The sequence below is a fragment of the Channa argus genome, chromosome 8 (assembly GCF_033026475.1).
Source record: "Channa argus isolate prfri chromosome 8, Channa argus male v1.0, whole genome shotgun sequence".
NCBI classification, from domain to species: Eukaryota; Metazoa; Chordata; class Actinopteri; order Anabantiformes; family Channidae; genus Channa; species Channa argus.
In genome coordinates, this window is record NC_090204.1 from 16758445 (window position 1) to 16778711 (window position 20267).

At 38.7% G+C, this 20267-nt stretch overlaps 1 protein-coding gene across 2 annotated transcripts in view; it reads left to right on the forward strand.

Annotated features, from left to right (window-relative positions):
• The window catches only part of homer3b (homer scaffold protein 3b), a 39848-nt gene extending 19688 nt beyond the window's left edge, over nucleotides 1–20160 (forward strand). For both annotated transcript variants that reach the window (XM_067513134.1, XM_067513135.1), the window contains 5 exons: nucleotides 5643–5779; nucleotides 8443–8599; nucleotides 13834–13944; nucleotides 14863–14943; nucleotides 16658–20160. In XM_067513134.1, the coding sequence (XP_067369235.1) occupies nucleotides 5643–5779; nucleotides 8443–8599; nucleotides 13834–13944; nucleotides 14863–14943; nucleotides 16658–16843 (672 nt within the window). In that variant the 3' untranslated portion in view covers nucleotides 16844–20160. The remainder of the gene's footprint in view (nucleotides 1–5642; nucleotides 5780–8442; nucleotides 8600–13833; nucleotides 13945–14862; nucleotides 14944–16657) is intronic.
• The last annotated feature ends 107 nt before the right edge of the window (nucleotides 20161–20267 follow it).

The window sequence follows — 20267 nt, forward strand, 5'->3', positions numbered from 1 at the left end:
GCTGCATATTGTAAAATGCCTTAGTGCTGACTATCTGAACCTGTTTAATATAGATATAAGGTAATAACCAATAAAAGGTGTGTACAGTATGTGTGAACGACAGTCAGTTACTGAATACAAAGTGGCCATAATAGCAGCTCCCTTAAGGTCGATATGGAGTTAATTATACAAAAAATGTGCAATTTAAAGCTTTTTAAAAACACATGGGCACAGGTCAGTGGAAACATTTTCTTCAAGTTACAAAATGTTAAAGGAAGGAAAGTCTTTTTGTAATCTGCTGGAGGCAAAGAAAAAGCCAATTATGCAAAACTTACATCATGATAAACAGACAAACGCAGAAAAAATATTGGTTTATACAGTACTGGAAAGAAGGTGCAGTGATGTGTACCCAGTTCATCAGTACGGTTTGCATCACCTCCAGCTGGTCAGTAACAGCCTTTGTCAGTGACTATCAACAGTGTTCAGAGCTGTATTCGTGCAGCCTGGAGCTCTACACAGCACATATTCTGTCTCTGATCTGTGGCTAGCAGCAGGGGATCTGCAGGCAGTAAAGCTTCAGTGTTTGGGCTTATTTGCACAGTTCGGAGTTAAGATGAAGGAGGAGATGGTGAAGTCAGTAAGATAGCGATCAACAGACAGAGCAGTATCTGTCAAAATGACAAATGCAAATGGGTTATAAATAGATTCATGCAGAAAAATAAATAGTTTTAGTAGATGAGTTATTGACATTTGGTGGCCACAGAGGCACTCAGACATACAGTAAATGAAGTTATTCAGTTCAAGGTTAAAGTGGATGAATAGTCATAAATATATTGAAATTTTATAATACAGCAAAATGGGGGCCTGGTGGCTCAGCATTGGGTTGGAATGCAGAAGGCCGCGGATTCAAATCCCACCCCACCCAGCCACCATGGGATCTCTGGTGTCCGGAGCCCAGTTGCAGAAGGAAGGGCATCTGGCGTAAAAACTCATGCCAAATAAACGTGCGGTACACATTTCGCTGTGGCGACCCCTGAAGATACAAGCCAATTTAAAATGTGTCTAAACTTAATGTAGTATGATAATAAAAACATGCCACAATAGTGAGAAAAGCCCCCCGCAAATGAATAAAAATAATGCAATGAAACTCAATTTTTGTAGACAGAAAACTAAATGACATACAGTATAAAATGCAGTTGGGTCTCCTCTAATTTTGAAATGCCAAAACAGTAAAACAAAGAATTTTTAATGTTAATGAACTTACTAATGCTCAGTCAGCTAGTACAAATGTGAGTTTATGATAAGTTAACTTTAAATGATTTATCAAGTGGGATTCCAACTTTCGTACCAATGTATGTTATTCATTATTTTACTATACCTTGGTTTATACACTCCTTGAGCATTTGTGTTCAAGGAAGAGACTTCAAGAGTCTTCAAGTCCCCTGCATGAGCACACATTCAAAGCTGATACAAATGTCTTAATGTAATGTATTATGAGAGCTTGATACTGGATTTGTGCCCAGTTACCTATTAATAATTAGAATAAAAATTTCTGGCTAGGTACCTTAGCCAAAAATGTTTTCTGGCTTCCATGTTGTGGGGCCCTCTGCAATATTGCTTGGTCGATAGACTGTACAATGTGGTGGGTTCACAAACATTTTTGGGCACTGAAAAGTGACACCATATCCAGTTCTCATATTACATCTGCAGTAAAATGTAAAAAAAAAAATCCAGCTTTTGTCAGTCGTTATGGTATTAGTAATACTACTACTGCAAACAAAGAAAAAGACAAAATCCTGTATGAACAAATTAGTGTTCACTGTTATACAGTTAATAGTGTCAAACAATAACCAGTACTAAATCTTGAGGATTTGAGATACTAAGTAAGACAATAATTAAGATAGTAGTAATTTGGGAGTCACTGAGAGGCAAAACACTGACTGTAGAAAAGCTGAAAAAAGTACAGTAGGAGAAAAAAACAACAACTCTGACCATAAATCCACAACAGTCTAAGCACAGTATAATGCTGTTTCCCTCCTCTGACAGTTAACTGTTGTTATTTTATTTACACCTGCTTTTTCCTCTGCATCTCATCCCATATATGGTATCTACTGTATGCAGAGACAGAGAGGAAAACAGAAAGTGCAGTCATCAATAATTTAAAGCACAGACTTGGCATTAAACGACGTGCGCGCGCGTGTGTGTGTTTGCGTGCACTTCTTGTGTGTATTTGTTACCTTGTTGGGGCCAAAAAAAGTTTTTCCTAACAGAGTTATGACCTTTTGGCGAAGTGAGGACATTTTGCCCGTCTTAACAATTCTGAGGGTAAAGACTTGGTTTAGAGATATTTAGTGGTCATAGTTGGGGTAGGAGGAAAGGAAATTCATGTCAATGAAAGTCCTAATAAGAACAAAAATACTGTGTGTGTGTGTGTGTGTGTGTGTGTGTGTGTGTGTGTGTGTGTGTGTAAAGGAATGGTGCTTCACCAGGCACCAAAGTATGTACAGCGCCTCTGATGCATGGCCACATCAATAAATAAAGGAGTTTTGAGGTCTCAGTGAAACTCAGAGTGTAGAAACAGGAGCTTTATAAAGCTGGGGAGGCAAAAGGGCTGATGCTTGAATAAATAAGTAAACAGTCTAGATGTACTTAAGATGAACATTGGTGCAGAGACATTGTGATGGATGTTTAATATTTTAAGTATCTGGAATCCCATTGATTACAAAGGAACCAGAAGAGTGAGGCATTGTTCAAATACAACACACATCATGGAGATTGTGTGCACGTGGACACATTTTCTTGCATTTTATTTTCTCTTTTTTTGTATCTCACTTAGTTTTTGTTAACACACAGAAGAGAAAAACATACATTTGTTCTATCTCCATCTTTATACTGTCCGCATCTTTGTTGCTAAGCACTCTGAGCTGCTGCATTTCCGAGGGATAACCTGTCACTCAAACAGTGTGGGTGGGACTCTGATCTCTTCTTTTTTTTTTCTGTTGAAACACTTTCATTTGCAGTCATTGCTCCTGTAAATTTCCATTTTCTTCTGTCAACTCCAATCAAACGACGAACAGAAAAGAAATTAGTTCTTGTGCAGAAACCAAATTCAAGTATTGGAAAGCACACTATGGATCATGTGTAGTCAAAGTTATGGTGTCTAATGTCTATTTCTAATTGTGTAATAACTATGTTTTTCTCTTGTATTTTTTTTCTGATGCACCGTGGGACATATGCATCTCTCAGCTCTCCCAGGTGCGTGAAAAACACACTCCACCCAGAATTTAAAAAGCAACACAAGGAGAACCATCTTCTTTTGTCTAAGGGACTGTGGTGTTTTCATTTTATCATTAATTCATCTGGACTCTGATCTAAGTTGACTCAGAGGAAATTTAGCTTCACAACACAGCTGGCATTTGCAATAAAAAGAGAAAGCTTTGTTAACGACGGCAACAACAGCACAACATGTAATTTATTCAGATTAACAGGTTTCACAAAATGCAGCTAAAGCCATTTTCCTTTTTCAAATATGAGTGCACACTATATTCATATTAGATGTCCCCCTGAGAGCAGAGAATACACGGATATGCTCTTAATTTCTTGCAGGTCCTTAGAACGCTGCCTCATTAGTAGTTGGTCATTTGCATGCTTTTGCTCTAGTGTCCCTACCTTGTTTCCACTCAGCTTGTTATAGAACAACACTGCTGCTAATATGTGATCCCATTTATGATTTAAACATGAAACACAGTATGAATTATTCAGATGTACTGTACACATAGCCAATCCACTGGCTCTGGGAGCTGACTGGAGTTTTCTTAGCTTTAATTCCCCCCCTCTTCTGGACACAGTGCTCATCCACATGAGCTGGCTGTGTGTTTTATTTCCAATCCGTAGAGTAAGGACGGACAGAGAGCTGCTGAGCAATAGATATAAAGCGTTGTCCCCAGGGGAATACAGTCCAGCTTGCTCAAATTAATTATACAAGCCTTTTCTACAGTAAGTGCAGGGTATCGCTTCACTGAGCCACTTGGTCGATGACAAGTTCAGGTTTCTATGCAGAAAGAAGGCAGCAGAAGCCAACGGGGGTCAGAAATATGCCTTAGCTAATTCAAATTCATCTGCAAATTTTGAAAAAAGGAGACTGAACAGTCTTTTAGCCCACACCTCAAACTGAGCAAAGTGACGAACAAAACTGTGTGACAGGAAACTTGAAAACATTCCTTGGGAACAGAGGAGGAAAATCTCAAAGCAGATCTTTTAGACTTGACTGTGCCAGGCTGGAGTTAAGCCATCCGCATGCTTTATAGTGAAAGTCTGGTTTTGACATGAAAGAAAAATGAAAGGTTCATCTTTGTACAGTATCACCATTCAGTGTATTCAACCTTTAAACTTTAGAACCACCTAATGAGATAAGACAAAAAAGCAAAGCCAAAAGCTGTTGGCTTTATGACGCTGACATAGTGATTTACTTATGCCAGAAATGTGAATGAATATGAAGACTTAAATCTCCTAGCAACTGCATCTTTTTTCAATCTAGTTTTCAAATATAATAACTAGGCCGCAGGCAAAGAGTGACTTCAACAATAGTTTCCACACTCATTCATTTTTTTAACTTAATGTCAGTGGTTCAACCGTTAGACCGTGATACATGAACTGCCTTATTTCTAGTCCTGGTAACTATTTCAATACTAATTTCTAGCTTTAGAATCTTTTCACGAGCTGCTGACATAACATTAACAAGCAAGTACAAGCTATACAATACATGAGATAAATTGCAACAAAATTGCAACAACTTTAAAAATTGCTTAACTTTTAAATTGTTCTGTATGAGAAGACTTTAAAAGTGCTTCATTAAAAAAGTGATTTTTGTATGAGTGCAAGATGTAGAGCATCTACTGAACAGACCGTTTAGAGATGGTCTTTATTTTTCCTTTTTTATGTTGCTCCGATGATGTTTGTTTCTGTTTTTTACTACATTTTCATCAAATCTTTAAACTGGAAGAGTAACAAAACCTGCAAGCTGTGTACTACCAGATGAGCAGTCCGCTGTGTTTAATATCTCAAAAGACTTGGACATTACAGTCATACACCAAGCATGTGCATAATTCCTTCAGCCAACGCCAGATAAACTCTGGTTGGATCAGAGACCAAACGGATCTCTGAGGCTGAATGAGGAGAACACAGCTGGGTTCAGCACATGGCTGCTCCCTCTGCATGAAGCCTGCTCACAGGAGTCCAGATGGGACACATCAAGCACTGACAGGTTGAGGTCTAGCCAGCGTTGTGGGTGTGTCTTTTTTTTTTGTTCAGATGACAGGCCTGAATTTAGAGACACTAATTGGCTTGTCAACAGCTCAAGTCTGGGCCTCTGAGCCAAATTTTAATCAACGATGCTTAATCTTGTATCAACACTGAGGCATCCAATAATATTTAAACACTGACAGGGACAGGGGTCAGCATGGGCAGCGTGACCCGTCTGCAGACACACAGCTCATTCACTTACACGTTAGGTACTGGTCTACCTAACAACTTCCTAGAAGCATTTCTAAAGAATGAAAACTGATGTTACTGAGCTGCTACGGATTTAATTTCAACTGGATAAAAGAGCTCATGTCTTGTTTGTGTTGTCATCCCTGTTGGTCATCCATGTGTTGTCGGCGTAGGAGTTGTCAGAGGAGCGTCATTCTCCACCACTGCTGACCGTTAATGGGCCGGGTGAGGAAAAGCTTTTTCGCAGCAAGAGCGCTGAAGTGGAGCTGACGGTAGAGAAGGAGAGGGTCAAGAAGATGCTGTCTGAAGGGTAATGGCGATCATTAATTTTTTTTGTTTTTCAACAAAATGTTTACACCTCGTGCCTCTGTGAGAATCAGGGTTATGTCTTTGATTGAGGTTCATAGATTATGTTTATATCACACGTTACCTATATTTGATTTAAGAAATGGATACGACCGCATGTAATGGAGAGAAACCGAATGCAGTGAAAATTTACCCTCAGAATTCCCTCATGATTATGGAAGCGTATTTGGTTTGCAGCAAACTTTGCAGTGTAGGAATAAAAACAACAATCCATAACAACAATGCCCAGAACACACAGACATAAAATATACATTAAAATGAAATAACAGAGAGGAACAGATGTGTCCATGTGTGTGGGAGGACTGGAATGGGTATTTTATGTGGAAAATGTTTCCTGTAAAAGCTGGGATCTGCTGTCTAAACCTCAGCTTGGCTACATGAGCAGATGTAAATGCCAAAAGCACCTTTTTCTTTTTTTTTTTATGGATAACTGATAATGATTCAAACTACTAAATATCTAAAAGGGAAATAACGATAGAATTTAATGCATTTAAAAGTGCGTTTACCTCTAGTAAGGCTACAAAATCATCTACTTTTGTTGTTTTATAATTTAAAATGTTAATTTTTATCAAAGTGTTTTTCAGTATTGTTTCATGCACTACATCTGCAGTGGCAGATATTGTAAATATCACATTTAAAAAAAAGAAATGTCTGGCTCATGCCCTTTCTACCAAAATTAACTGGAAGCTGTTTATGGAGCTATTCCACAATAACTGGTGAATTTGTTCTTCTTTAGCACAAGAAACACAACTGAACACATTAGGAACAGTGCAGTTATCCATCCACCCGGGGTTTTGTTCTGAGATGAAAGTGGGTCTTTGAGTAAGAACTGCCAGCAGTAAATGAAAGTGATATTGCAAACTGGAAAGATTTGTGTCTGTAGCTTGATATCAGGGAGGTGTGCCTGCAGCAAAGAGGAGCACCTGGAAATTAGATTCTTGTGCCCATATGGTCACTTTTACACTCAGGGAAAGAGTCCAAAGTTAAAGGGACACTCCAGCAGTTAGGCAAATTACAACTTGACTCATACTACAAGCCTAATTGAAATAGTGAATGAGTCCTCCACTCACTCAAAACAACTCAGCAGGCGGCCATCTCTCCAGCATCACAGACTGACTGTGCTGGTGCGTAAGAAAGGCTCTCGTTCAGTTCTTACAAAACATAAAACCCATGATTAAATCAGAAACAGGAGTGAGTCACACTGAAGACATCTACCCGCTAAGCACAAAGTTTAGTCTGCCTGGAAACTACGGATGGACACTCCCCCATTCTGCAGCATGCGTGTGTTTGTGTTACTGGTTTAGAGGACACACAGAAGACCAAACCATTTTCAAACACCTGTCTGAGTAATGCCCCGGGTTTGTCACGTTGCATGCTGTTTTTAATGCGTGTGTTTCGGTGATTTAAGACCAGCCAGGCCTGACTGCCACTGAACTTAACAGCATGTAATTATCACCTTTATGGTGGCCGTTGTTGATCGCTCAAACTTCCATTTGAGACCAGGAAGCAGAAAACACTTGTCCTTGGCTGCTTTACAAGCTGTAATCCCAGTGATTTTATTTTATGATTGTTATGAGCCTATGCAGGCTTTTTTCTCCTATTGCTATGGTGAGCAGTTTTATGGTTGCCAAGCTGTTAGTTTGGTCGTCATGGCAAAGATTCAGCTTTCTTATCTCCATCTTCTTATGTGAAAGCTCTGAATCCCCACTGAATCCTGACCTTTATCTGCATACAGGACCTGATCGCTCTGTCCCACATTTTAATAAAGGAGAACTCAATAACCATGTCAGTTTATTTTTTTATCTAGTATACAGTAGTTTTTTTCCCCCACTGTTTGACCCTGTGCATACTGTTGTACGCTACATTGTTTTCCTAAATCCACCAACACATCTTGGAAAATAAACTACTAAAAAAAACTGCTAAATTGACTGTAGTGTAACATTATTTGACAAACTATTTTCACTACAATGCTGGACAAGAATTTCATTATACCTTTCCAATAAAAAAAATACCATGAAAAAATAAATAAAAAACATATTTAATGAGAATTGGAAAGGGAATATTAAAGTCAAAAGGGTCAGAAGTTTCAAACCTTCTATCTGAAAACTTGCCTCCATCAAACAGCTGGTGTGAGATAAAACAAGTGCTTCACTTCATTACCTCATTATCGTCCTCCGTGTCCTCACCAGCCTTTTTTTCTGACTGCATTTTGTCTTTAAAGCTGCACTAATCAATATTTTTCAGTGTGTGAGCATGTCCTGATAAACCCACTGCAGATTATGACCTGACTCTGCTGATGAAAACTGAATGATGAGTTTGACACAGTCACTCACTTGCTGATGAACATTGTAGTGCATTTTCTTGCTAGAGAGCTAGATATTTCCCTTGGGAGTAAAAGCAGACGCAGCCTGAGTTAAAATGAAACTGAATATTAGACTTGTATTTGTTAGGTGGCAACTCCAAGTCAACGTTCTGTTTGCCAAATGTGCAAACATGTTTACCACAATAACTTCAGTTATGACTGTTTTTTCTATTTCAAAGTGGCCCAAAATATGTAAAATACGTTATTACAACTTCTTGCTGTGTCTGTCTGTGACTTCTTCTTAGGTCAATGTGTGAGATAAATCTAGAGGCTGAACTCTTCACACTACAGGACAGTAACGCTAAGTTGGTGGAAGCACTGCAGGAAGCCAACAGCAGTGTGGAGCAGTGGAAGAAACAGCTGGCTGAATACCAGGAGGAGACCGATCGTCTCCGAGACCAGGTGACAGTGTACAGAATAATGCAGTGTCCCTGAAACAATTTAGTGTCATTTATGTTTGGTGGACGTAGCAGCTGCTATATGTACATAATAATGCAAGAAGGCTTTTTTTAAATATGAGACAGACAATTGCAAATGAAAAGAGGTTTCTGTTGTCTTCTGAGTGGTTTATGTGGCACAGAGGTTTACTTCACTTTACCAAGCATCAGGACCAACTTTAAAGAGATACTACTAAAGAGATGAAGTTTGTTGCATGGCTACTCTGTAGTCTTGTGTAGTTTCAGTCCATGTAGTTCTCAGAGTTAAGCAAGACATGGTGATATTATATTGGTATATTACTGCATTAAACTGGAAATTAGTAACAGAAACTTTTCACACCCAAAGGAGGAAATTTGTCCTCCAGCAAGTCTTAAAACAGGTGAGTTGACAAACTATTTTGTCACATCCCTTATTCATTATTTATTCATATTATTCACATTATCATGTTCAGGGTTAGAATTTTACATCAGATCATCGAATCAATATATGTGTAAAAACAAATGACAGCACTTTTCTATAATGTTTTCTACTTGACTTAGATTTTTTGGCTGCCTTGTGCCTCCCTTGTAAGTCACTTGCCGTTAGACTAAATGTAAATGCAATGTGTGGGCCTGTATGCAATTATGCATTAATTAGAAAAGAACACTTAGCTAAAATCTAAGAGGAATAGTTTGTAAATTAGTTTCTAGTGGTTTCCAAGCAGCCCTGCCCTACAGTATGACATGACTTACTAATATCAAATGGATGTGAATGATTTTTTTTATTCATACTTCTCTGTGTATCACACTCAAATCCCCACAAGGCCTTGGTCTGTTCCAAACTGCAGATGCATTTTTCATCTTGCCCACCTCCTTGGGATATTTCTGTTGACAGGCTCCCGTGATAATCGCAGGGACCAGAACACAGGCATTTCATCTTTAATTTAGGGAGAGGAAATTCTGCCCTTGGTCAAGCTTAACAAGGCTTCTTCAGTGCGACAGAATGAAGTGCTGCTGCATCCGCTTGCAATGAATCTATTATGGTCAGTGATAGAACACTGGCCCTTTATTTTTAGCCAACATTGTGATTTAATCTTTCTCTACAAGTCCAGGTGAAGGTTACCCCACCGAAGCACATACACACTCACTGCAGCTAAGTCAACCAGGTGGCTGGAAATAGAGCAGGCCTCCAGGGCTTGGCAAAGGGGTGTTTGACGGGAGCATGGATATTTATTTATTTATTTATTTATTTTTGGGACAGGACACCCTATGCTGCCCCCCTCCCCCCTTACTGTCCCAGTTAGACGAAGAAGATAAATCATCGTAGGAGCAGAAGGAGATAGGTTGGCTGCCTTTTTCTCCCTCGTCACACTCACAGCTTCAGCCATGTTTGTGTTCATGCGCAGCAGGAAGGCTCTGTATTTATTTTCTGGGTTTCTGGGTTGAGTCTAACCCCTGAATCGTTAAGAGGAACTTCTAGTTGTTACAGCAATACAGCATTATTGTTCTAGTAGTTTTCAACAACAATACAATTCCGAGAACTTTACAGGCAAAAAACCTTAGACGTTAAATTGGTAGAGTAGATTTTTGTCTTTTCTTTTTGATGTGTACTTTATGTCATTTTCTTACTTATTATATGATAGTACCAAGTGCTATTTTTGAAACAGTGTTTTTTGCCGGATCAATATTGAATTTTATATGATGTTCAATGGTTACAAACTCGACTACAATACCGGTGTAGTCTGGTTGGTGTATTTATATTCATTTTGCCAACCCCAAAAAAACATATCCTCAGGTTGTTATGCACACAGGTCTATTGAAGTTTAATGTCAATGAATGGTATGACTGGTGGCGTCTGAAAAGTTTTTCTTAACCTTTGAAACTAAGTTATCTGTGAAATCAGTTGTAACTGCTGTGAATCTAAAGTGAACATCACAGACAAAAGATGTTTCTAATTTAATTTTCTGGAATGTAGCAAATAATGTCTCCTTCTTTTCCTTCGAGCTGTTCCCTTTCAGGGGTTGCCACAGTGAATCGTGTGTCTCCATCCAAGCCTGTCCTCTGCACCCTCTTCTCTCACACCAACTAACTTCATGTCCTCTCTCATTACGTCCATAAAGCTCCTCTTTGGTCTTCCTCTAGACCTCCTTCCTGGCAGCTCCAACCTCAGCATCCTTCTACCGATATATTCACAGTCTCTCCTCTGAACATGTCCAAACCACCTCAATCTGGCCTCTCTGACTTTATCTCTAACACATTTAATATGAACATGAATGTAGAAAATAATGTATAGATCTCTTATTCAACTTACTGCTCCTGGACATTTAACACTATGGTTTTCAAAGCCCTGTCAGTCTTTTAAGATTAAAACCTTCCTTGGCAGCATTATTTTTTCGAAATTTACCACAGTTTCTGGAGGTGTTATTCCTCTACATGTGTATTTGTTTGGAGTTCAGAGGGATGGAGCTGGGGCCTCTGGGGACAGTAGCTGTCACTTACTGAGTAGATATAAAGGGGCTGAGTCCTCTGGGACTGTGTGGACCACACTGCCCTTCAACCTGCGGCTGTTTTCTGAAGCTTGCTTTGGATGGCATGTGATGTAGAATAGCCTGGAAACTATAGAGAGACACTTTGAAATCGCCTTTGAAAGTGCAGCAAGAGGGAGGAAAAAGGAAATGTTGCCATGGGAGCAGGAAACCCTCTGTACTCCCACAAATTTACATTTCACAATTTCCGCTGATAAGGATTTTTTTGTGTGTGCTTCAATCCTCAATTCCAAACAATAAATTGTCAATTTTCCAAACTAATGCCAATTAATGTTCTCTCAACTTACTACTCTAATCAACCAATCCTTTTAGATCCACACATGCAGTATGGTTGCCCTTATTTTCCACCTCTTCGCAGTTGTTATTGAATATTAAGGAATTTAGATCATCTTTTATTCTTGTGTAACTAAGTAAAGATGAACAGCCAAACCATATTTGACCTGTCAACTGTGATCATGTCATATGTCAATAACAATCAGGCTGCTCTGACATGCACACATAGATTTAATCCAATAAAAACTAAATTCAGAATATTTAAGGCATGTGACACTTTATTAAGATACATTTTTTTTTAAAGTTACTGTTATAAACACGTTAGCCCCAACTGGTCTAACACAGATTTTCATTTTAAAAGCTAAATTGAATAGGGAATTATTTTCAGACTGTATATAAGGTCAGTACAGCTAATAACAGATTTGCAGAAAAAACAATTTGATGCATTGAAAGTCTTTATCTTTTTTACTTTAGTACTTAGGGTTGTTGAGGGATGTTGAGGTTCTCTTTGGGAGTGACGAGGACGGACAGGATCAGGAATGAGCACATCAGAGGGACAGCTCATGTTAGATGTTTTGGAGATAAAGTCAGAGAGGCCAGATTGAGGTGGTTTGGACATGTTCACAGGAGACACTGTGAATATTTCGGTACAAGGATGCTGAGGGTGGAGCTGCCAGACAGGAGGTCTAGAGGAAGACCAAAGAGGACATTGATGGATGTAGTGAGAGAGGACATGAAGTTTGTGTGAGAGAAGAGGATGCAGAGGACAGGGTTAGATGGAGGCACATGATTCACTGTGGAGACCCTTGAGAGGGAACAGCTGAAAAGGAGAGTCTTATCATTTTTAAATAAATAACATGCTCTTATCCCATCCTGTTGCTTCAGACTTCCTGTTCCTGATGATCCCACAGGATACAGAACATACACTACACTGTTTTCATTTGTGATAAGCAAAGGTTGTCAGTGTTAGTGCCGTGCTACAACTGCTGAAACAATTTCAGCAGATACACAGTGAAGTCCAACCTTTAACTCACATCTAGTTAAGACTTGAACGATTGAACAGTTTGTCCTTTTTTAGTCCCGCTGGCTTTTTCCATTAGTGTGTTAAACACCGAGAAGTGGGTCAGATGAGGAATATTTTTCACAGGACCACATTTTTGTCTCAATTAAAAAAAACATCTGTGTCCACTGGGTCTAAAGCTTTCTGCACAGAAGCATACAGTTGAGTGTTACTGTATGTACTCAGAAGAGAGTCAAGAGAGACGAGAAGAAAAGATTCAAGAAAGCGTCCTTGATTCATTTGTAGAGTGATGAATGATGGATACAGCTAATGAAACTCTGGGTCTCATCTAAATGAACTTTTATCAGCTGTGGAAATCACTTGGCTAGTTAATTTGTGTGTGTTTGTGTGTAGGAGTGTAGGCAGGTGAGGTAAACCTCTGATGACCCTCTGTTGGTTTTTCTCGTTTCCATCGATAGTAATCATCAGACATATTGTGTGTGTGTGTGTGTGTGTGTGTGTGTTTTACATGTGATTGTATCATTGTATTTGCACCTTAATGCTATTATGCAATAACCTCTTAGTGCTAATTTTGCTGGTGTTCATGTTTTTACTGTAGGTGAAAGGCCATGTGGTGTTCAAACGATAAACCACACATCAGGTTTTTACAGCTTTTTCAAAGCCTGGATAACCACTAAATGAGGTCTTAATGCATCTTTCCTTCCTTCACAATGCAGATTCTTTGTCTCTCAGCCAATGATGCAACAACCATAATAAGATATTCCCATAAAACCCCTGGACTGATCAGCTTCAGACTCTAACAAAACCCAGTGAGGATTTTTGCAAGTTCAGTAAATTAATTAAAGTGACAGAACCAGTGTGGAGTGAATAGTGTAGCAGCAATGTGAAGAGCTGTTGGAAAATGTCAGGATTTAGTTTCCTGCTAAAGCTCTAAACCAAAACCATAATATTTGCAAAGAGAGCTATTTCTAACTTTTCTGTTTGTTTTTAAAACCATGCCCGTCAGCCTGTCCACCACTTTTGTCCTTATACCAGCAGCTCTTGTATAGATTTCCATTCATGTTTGTGCAGACATTCATGTTCCCCTGAGGATACACTTTCATGAACTTTCTTGCAACACTACATGGTTGACATTTTTTCCATTTGAGTGATGTCTTCTACAGAATAATGTAAGTTAAGACAAACTTTCATGACGTCTGTGATTTTCCCATCAGCCTCAGTTATTATTACTAATTTGTGTACATGTTGGCCAGATAACAGCCTAAACTAAGATTAAGGTTACCATGCTAACTTATTTTGCAAAGTTTCTTTATTACAAGTCTTACTCTTATTTAATATAAATTTGCTTTATTCATTATTCTTTGTCTGTGTGTGTTCCAGGTGGCAGAGCTGGAGGCTCAGCTGGGGCATCCTGCCTCTGGTCAGACTTGTAGAGAGGAGTTGAAGCGCTCACTGGAGGAGCTACAAGTGCTGCTGAGTGCCAAAGACCAGGTAAGACATCCCGTTCACTCTTTGCCCAATGACTATATCCCCAAGCTCCCGTACTGTCCAGTATAAATCGAGGCTCATTGTGGAAAACTAGCTCAAAATACATCAGCACAGATCATACGTCACCATCCATCAGTCGAGTCTGGAGCTGATATTTACGTACATGGGGGAACAACACGGTTATTAACCCAATGAAGTCAGGAGAGCAACAAAGTGCAAGTGTCAGTATGAGTTTTCTGGTTCAATAATTTTTACTTTGACTTATGTTTAATAATCCAATTTGACATAAATTGTAGAATGTGTCTTTGGATTTTAGTTATGCCCTGCTAGTTTCTATTTCTACTAAGAGCTCAATTTTTTCGTCAAGGTGCAGCTACTTATCTTGTTGATTTATTACTTCAGTCGTGCTGAAGAGAGCTTTGATGAAACGCCACATGCTCAGAAAACAAACCAAAATGAATGTTTAGGCTTGAGACACTTACCATGCAGATGTCCACAGCTGCCATCTGCATGTTAAGTGTTTGATTCACCTTTTTAAATGTTTCAAATCCTGCATTTTGCGAATATTTTGAACTTGTTTTGGCCAAGTCACTGTCAATTAAATACGTGCTGGGCACCCTTAGCCAAAAGCCATTTTCTCTGAATAAACAAAAATTAAAAGCAGCTTGCTGTCCTTCAGAAACATGACACAATCTAACAAGATCCAAAGTCCCTGGGGGCAGAACCCACTCCTCCCAAGGTGTCCCAAACCTTATGGCCAATCTGTTGTGTGATGAATAGCTCTGTTTCTTGTAAAGCCACGTTTTAGTATTTCATTGCTAAATGGGAGATGAGTGCTGCATATTCGATTAAGCGTGGACTGTGGGTGTGAGGGTATAACGAAGGAGGTGCAATAACAGTTTACATTTACTGTGTTCTCAGGAAATTCACAATCTACAAAGCAAGAAAACAGATGTGGGTGAACTAGAGAAGGAAAAAGAAGAAGCGATGCAGAGACTCCAGGTGAGCTGATGAGCTGCTGAATATGTTGTTTCTCTTTTCGTAAAGTTGTCACAATGCAATAAACATCTGTGTTTAAGTCCACTTGTGTTACCGGAAAATGAGACAGATCTCAACACAGGCCTTAATGGTCTAATACACAATATCTCAGGATACCATAATACTCATTTACATATTCGGTCAACTATTTTTGGAGCACATACGTTAAATGGGACAATTAGAAAAAGAAGCAGGAACATAAAGGTTTTTGTTTACGGCATTTTTGTTGTTGCTCCCTACATCACTTTTGATTCGTGTAATTTCATATGGTCATGTGTCCATGTCATTAGAAAATCTGACACTTCAAAGTTTTCTAAATCAATTTTCCAGGCTGCAACTGTATTTTGTGGAGGGAACTGGTTAGTGTTACTAATGTGTATGTTCTGTATGTACACACATGTGAAGTCGGCAGTATTTTGCATAGATTTTGTTTTTTTCAATCTCATCTAACAACAAATTAACTCAGTTTTTTAAAGAAATTATGGTTCCCTGCATTTTCCCTATAGCTAGTATTGTATAGCAGAGAAGTAGGAAAAATACTTAAATGACTGGAGGAGAGATGCAGTAAAATACTGCTATTTTTAGCGTGAATAAATTTTGTTTGCCATTGTTTCTTGTGGTTTAGTTGCTGAGAGGTCGCCAGTTCAGTTTTTATCGATTTTCTATTTGAATCTTGTATAGTTGCACCTAGTTAGTTTTTGCTGTGCAGATATTTAAAGCAGCAATGGTTGTGGTCTGTGTTGGTGTTACTGTATTTGTTCTGTTGTCTTTACCACATTTGTTATTGTTATTTTCCCAAATGGTTTTGATTTGCACTGACAGAAGAGAAAAGACCAGTCCTAGTTTTTCCTAGAGTGTTGAACGGTCAGACAAACCAGACAGTGCCATACAGTACACTAATGGAAAATCAGAGCACTGATATTGTACTGACTGTATGAAAGAGACAGCAAAGTTCAGAGCAGCAACAGTGCAGCAGATAATCATCACAGGTGAACTGAGGACTTCAAGGAGAAAACCAATTGTATGGAATTTCCATGTTAATGAAAACGATTATACCTAATGAATATTGCATGGTTTTTATTAGGTCCTCTATCATATTTAGTGGTGGTGTCAGTTGTGAATTATGTATATTCACATTTGACCTTTGCTGTCCTTGTGTTCGTTCCATAATCTATTTATCATTTGGCATTTAGAGTAACCTCATAAAGACTAAATTGCCCATTTATATTTGAGGTATAAACAGTTTAAAAAAAACAATACAGGAAATTCTCTGAACTATGGTCAGCAGCCACATAAGAAATTCACAGACATTAGGGAAAGTGCTGCCATTTTCCTTAGCTAAACTGTATCTGCCAGCTGAAGTCATTTTGAGCACAATGCCTTACGTACACCGGCTCCAAAGCATTTGCTGCTGCTCTCTTTCCCCGTCTGAATGGAAAGTATTTGTACAGTATTTATGCTCATGTTTAAATGTACAAAGCCAGTGAAAGCAAGTAGACATACAATGGGACACACTGTACTTCTCATCATCAAACTCAGTTTGAAAATGTAATTTTTTGTGTACAATGTGTAGGTTGTGAAAAAAATGTTGATTTTGATCTCTTTTTTGCAAATACAAGTAGAAAGAAAGTACTAATTGATAACAACATTACATTGATAACAATTAATGTGTCTGCAGGATCTGGAGAGACGAAATGCTGAGCTGGAGGAACGGGTTCAGAGCGCCGAAAAGACACTGACCTCCAGCCGGGATGAACAGATGCAGGCAGAGGTCGAAGTCAAACGCATCATTGGGGTTCTGGACGTCAAACTCTGTGACCTGAGCGACCTGAGACAGAGCCTGGCAAAACTTATCAATAAATAGCCACAGCTGTATTTGGGCTGCATCTCCACAGTCAGAGCTGGCCTGTTTCGTGTGGCCTTGATTTGTGTTTTACCGATGTCGCAGTAATGGAGAAACCACGGTGATGTGGAGGAAAATGTACTTCCTGTGTCTGTTTTTTTAAGGTCAGTTCAGGATAACACGTGGTATCAAAAAAAAAACCTAGAGGTGCATTGTGCAGAACAAACCATCTCTACTGTGCATCATGCAACCCTGGTAAAATAATCATAAACCATTAACCGTATGATCTAATTGACTGCTGCTGCTTGTCTCAACAGCTGCACATCCTTCAGTTTCTTAGGTCTATCTGCTCTGGAAGTAAAGTATCCTCCTCCTCCGTTTAGTGCTATAGCAAACAAGTGTCAAGTTTATTACATCAAAATCTGACTTGATGTTTACAGTGTAGAACAGCAGAACAACTACTAGAGGCTCACAGTCATTATAATGGTAATCCCATGTGTTTATGGTGATTATAATGATGCCTCAAAATGTATGAGCCACAGTTTCATTGATAGCAATGCACAATCCTACACAAAGCCCCTTTAAAGCATCAAAACCGATTTTTAAGCTTGCTATTTTACAAAAGTAGACACCTTAAAAAGCTCTCAAAAGATGTTCTGCATGTTAGTGCTTCTCTTTATTTAATACAGAGTCGGAAATCCATTTGAATTGGTATTTTTTTCTTGGTATATTTACTGACTAGAGAGGCAATGATGGGAGTAAAAAATGAAGGCCTGACAGTGATAAATGGACGTTTGCAATGCTTTGATTTCCTGCAGTGTGGGATGTCTCAACCACCCAACCATGACACAGCTCAAACAGTAACTGTGACAGCAGGAGCTACACCAGGAAAACAGATACAATTTAAGTGAACAGTCCATATTTTATACGTATACTAAAATGTTTTGTCATTATTCTGGATGTTTGGTTTATAGAAACCATTCAAGTGATAGTGCAGTTTATGAAAGGTTCTTTTCACCTTAAATTGATCCCTGAGCCCACATAGGTCCTTGGTGAATAAAGGCTTTAGATTTACATTTTATATTTATGGTACTGGTAAATCTGGTAAAAGTCAATGCTATTTAAAAAGCTAATTATCAAATGTCTACTTTTGCACAGTAACAACCTTGAATTAATCTTGATGTCATCCTTTAAAACTGTGGAGATGCAACCGGTAGGAGTTTGATCAGGGGTAAGGACACATGGAGGCAAGGACCTTGAATAAAGTTGGTCCCAGCCAACCTTCAGCAGCCTCTACTGGCCTCACACCAGCCAGAACATCAGCAAACTCAGATTCTATTCTCCCCCCTGAGGATCGCCAAAATACAACCTGTTTTTGCTCATGTTTCATGAGGACTTCACTTTCTCACCACCTCCTCTTTAGTTCATTGTGTCATGATGGGTAACTCGGTCAGGTCTGGAAATCTACGATGGCTACCGGGCAAAAATGCTGCTAAGTTGAAGCTGCAGCTGGTAGGTCTGCCTCGTCACCTGGCACGTCGACAGGTAGATTGGCATTTGAAGGAATGGTCTTAATGTGTCACTTGGCCTGTGGACAAACTTGCTGCTTTTCCATTTTGATGTTACTGAGTTTAAACTTAGATTGCACTTGAAAATATTTGTGCCAAGTTTATTTTATTTTTTTGTCTGTTTACATTTTCCAGTGTTCAAAACGATCTAGTTCTACTTATGTACTTTGATTCCCAACACTACCATTTACCATAATAGTAAAGATAACCCTAGACAGAGGCTCAGCAGAACTGCAGAGCATAAATCACTGAGAGCACTGCATGAGCTCTGCAGAATCCGCATACCTTCCAAGGAATGTGAAGCTCTGTTAGTGTGTGTCTGTTTGTGTGTGCATTGCTTTGCAGTGTGCAACCCCAGATTGCTTGACTTAAAAAGCACAACTGCAGTAGTTTTAGTAAATGGGTACTTAATTGACTTGTCTATCAAGCTTTGTATGTGACCATCTGATTGCACACTATCGATCTCTGCTTCTAGCCCCCTGATGAGTTATTGATTCCTTCATATGATAGTAAAATAGGTACAAATAAGGGGCATTTCTTTAAAACTGATGATGCAGTAAATGTCAAAATCATAACAAAATGTGATGTAAACAGGTCATAATGAAATCTGGTGATAGAATTAACTACCAGATAATGTGTTTATTACTCTGTTATGTTGTGATAGGTTTTATTATACTTCAGTCTAATAAGATTGATTTGTCATCATTTGACCAGTTATTACAATAGCTGGCATTTCTGGCATCAGGTGCTACATGCAAGTATCCCAGAATTAGCAATAATGTCTCTATCATAGATACCTGTTTGTAGTAATAAAGGTAATTTTTAGACACCTCTGCAAAGCAGCCTCTCATACATTTTAATAATGCAGGCTTTGTCCCACAACTTTTCTTCCTTATGGCTTCACCAGATGAGGAAAATATTGCTGCCAGCCTCATTTCAAGCATGAACTAAACACTGAGGCGAGCAGCTTCTCAGCATGAGCTCTTCACTGTTGATGCCAGAAACACTTCACAACAGCCTTATTCCAGTGTCTAATTACTGCACAAACTCACTGTTTAAGTGCACTGTGGTTAATTCTGAGAGTAGTTGTGGGGACAGGACTGACATTTGTTTTAGGTGAATGAGATCAGTATTGTTTAGCAATTTCAAAGAGAATTACAATTAATATTTCAGAGTATTTAGGTACCTGCTGGTGATCTACATTACATTTTTATTTCATTATATTTCTAGCCTAACTAGCATTGCTCCTAAGCAGGCAAAGGGACATTAGCCACATTTAAAAAATAAAAACTACAATCAATGTCTTAACAAAATAGGTTTCAGTATCTGGAGTGATTCCTTCTTTAAGACACTGGAATAAAGCCTTTTTTAAAACATTGATTGCCCCCCACAAGAGAGAATGCGGTACCAAAGATGCATCTCTGTTATGCTGAAGACGCAAACTGGAATAAACACAAAACATATGTATGATACTCAACTTTCATCTGCATTGGATAATTACATTTGTTTTTAAATCATTTATTGTAAATATGTGACCTTTCAGTAGGAGTGAAAATACCTCAGTATTATTTAGTTTCTTCGAAGTATTTGTAAGAAAGAGGGACACTATCCACTGACTTTGATCACTTAAAAGGTCACAGTTTTGTTTCAGAAGATTTACATTTTTTGGACTAGTTGTTCACATTGGATATGTAAGATTAGTCCCTATGATTTGTATGAACTGTTGAACATTAAAGCCAAGCCATGCAGTCATTGCGGTCTTGTTTGGGATAGGAGGGTGTTTGTTTTGTTATTCAGCGTCATGTCCAGTTTACATTTCCGCTTTTAATTGTTTTCCCATTTCAGCTTTGACCAAGTCATTATATTTTAACATTAAC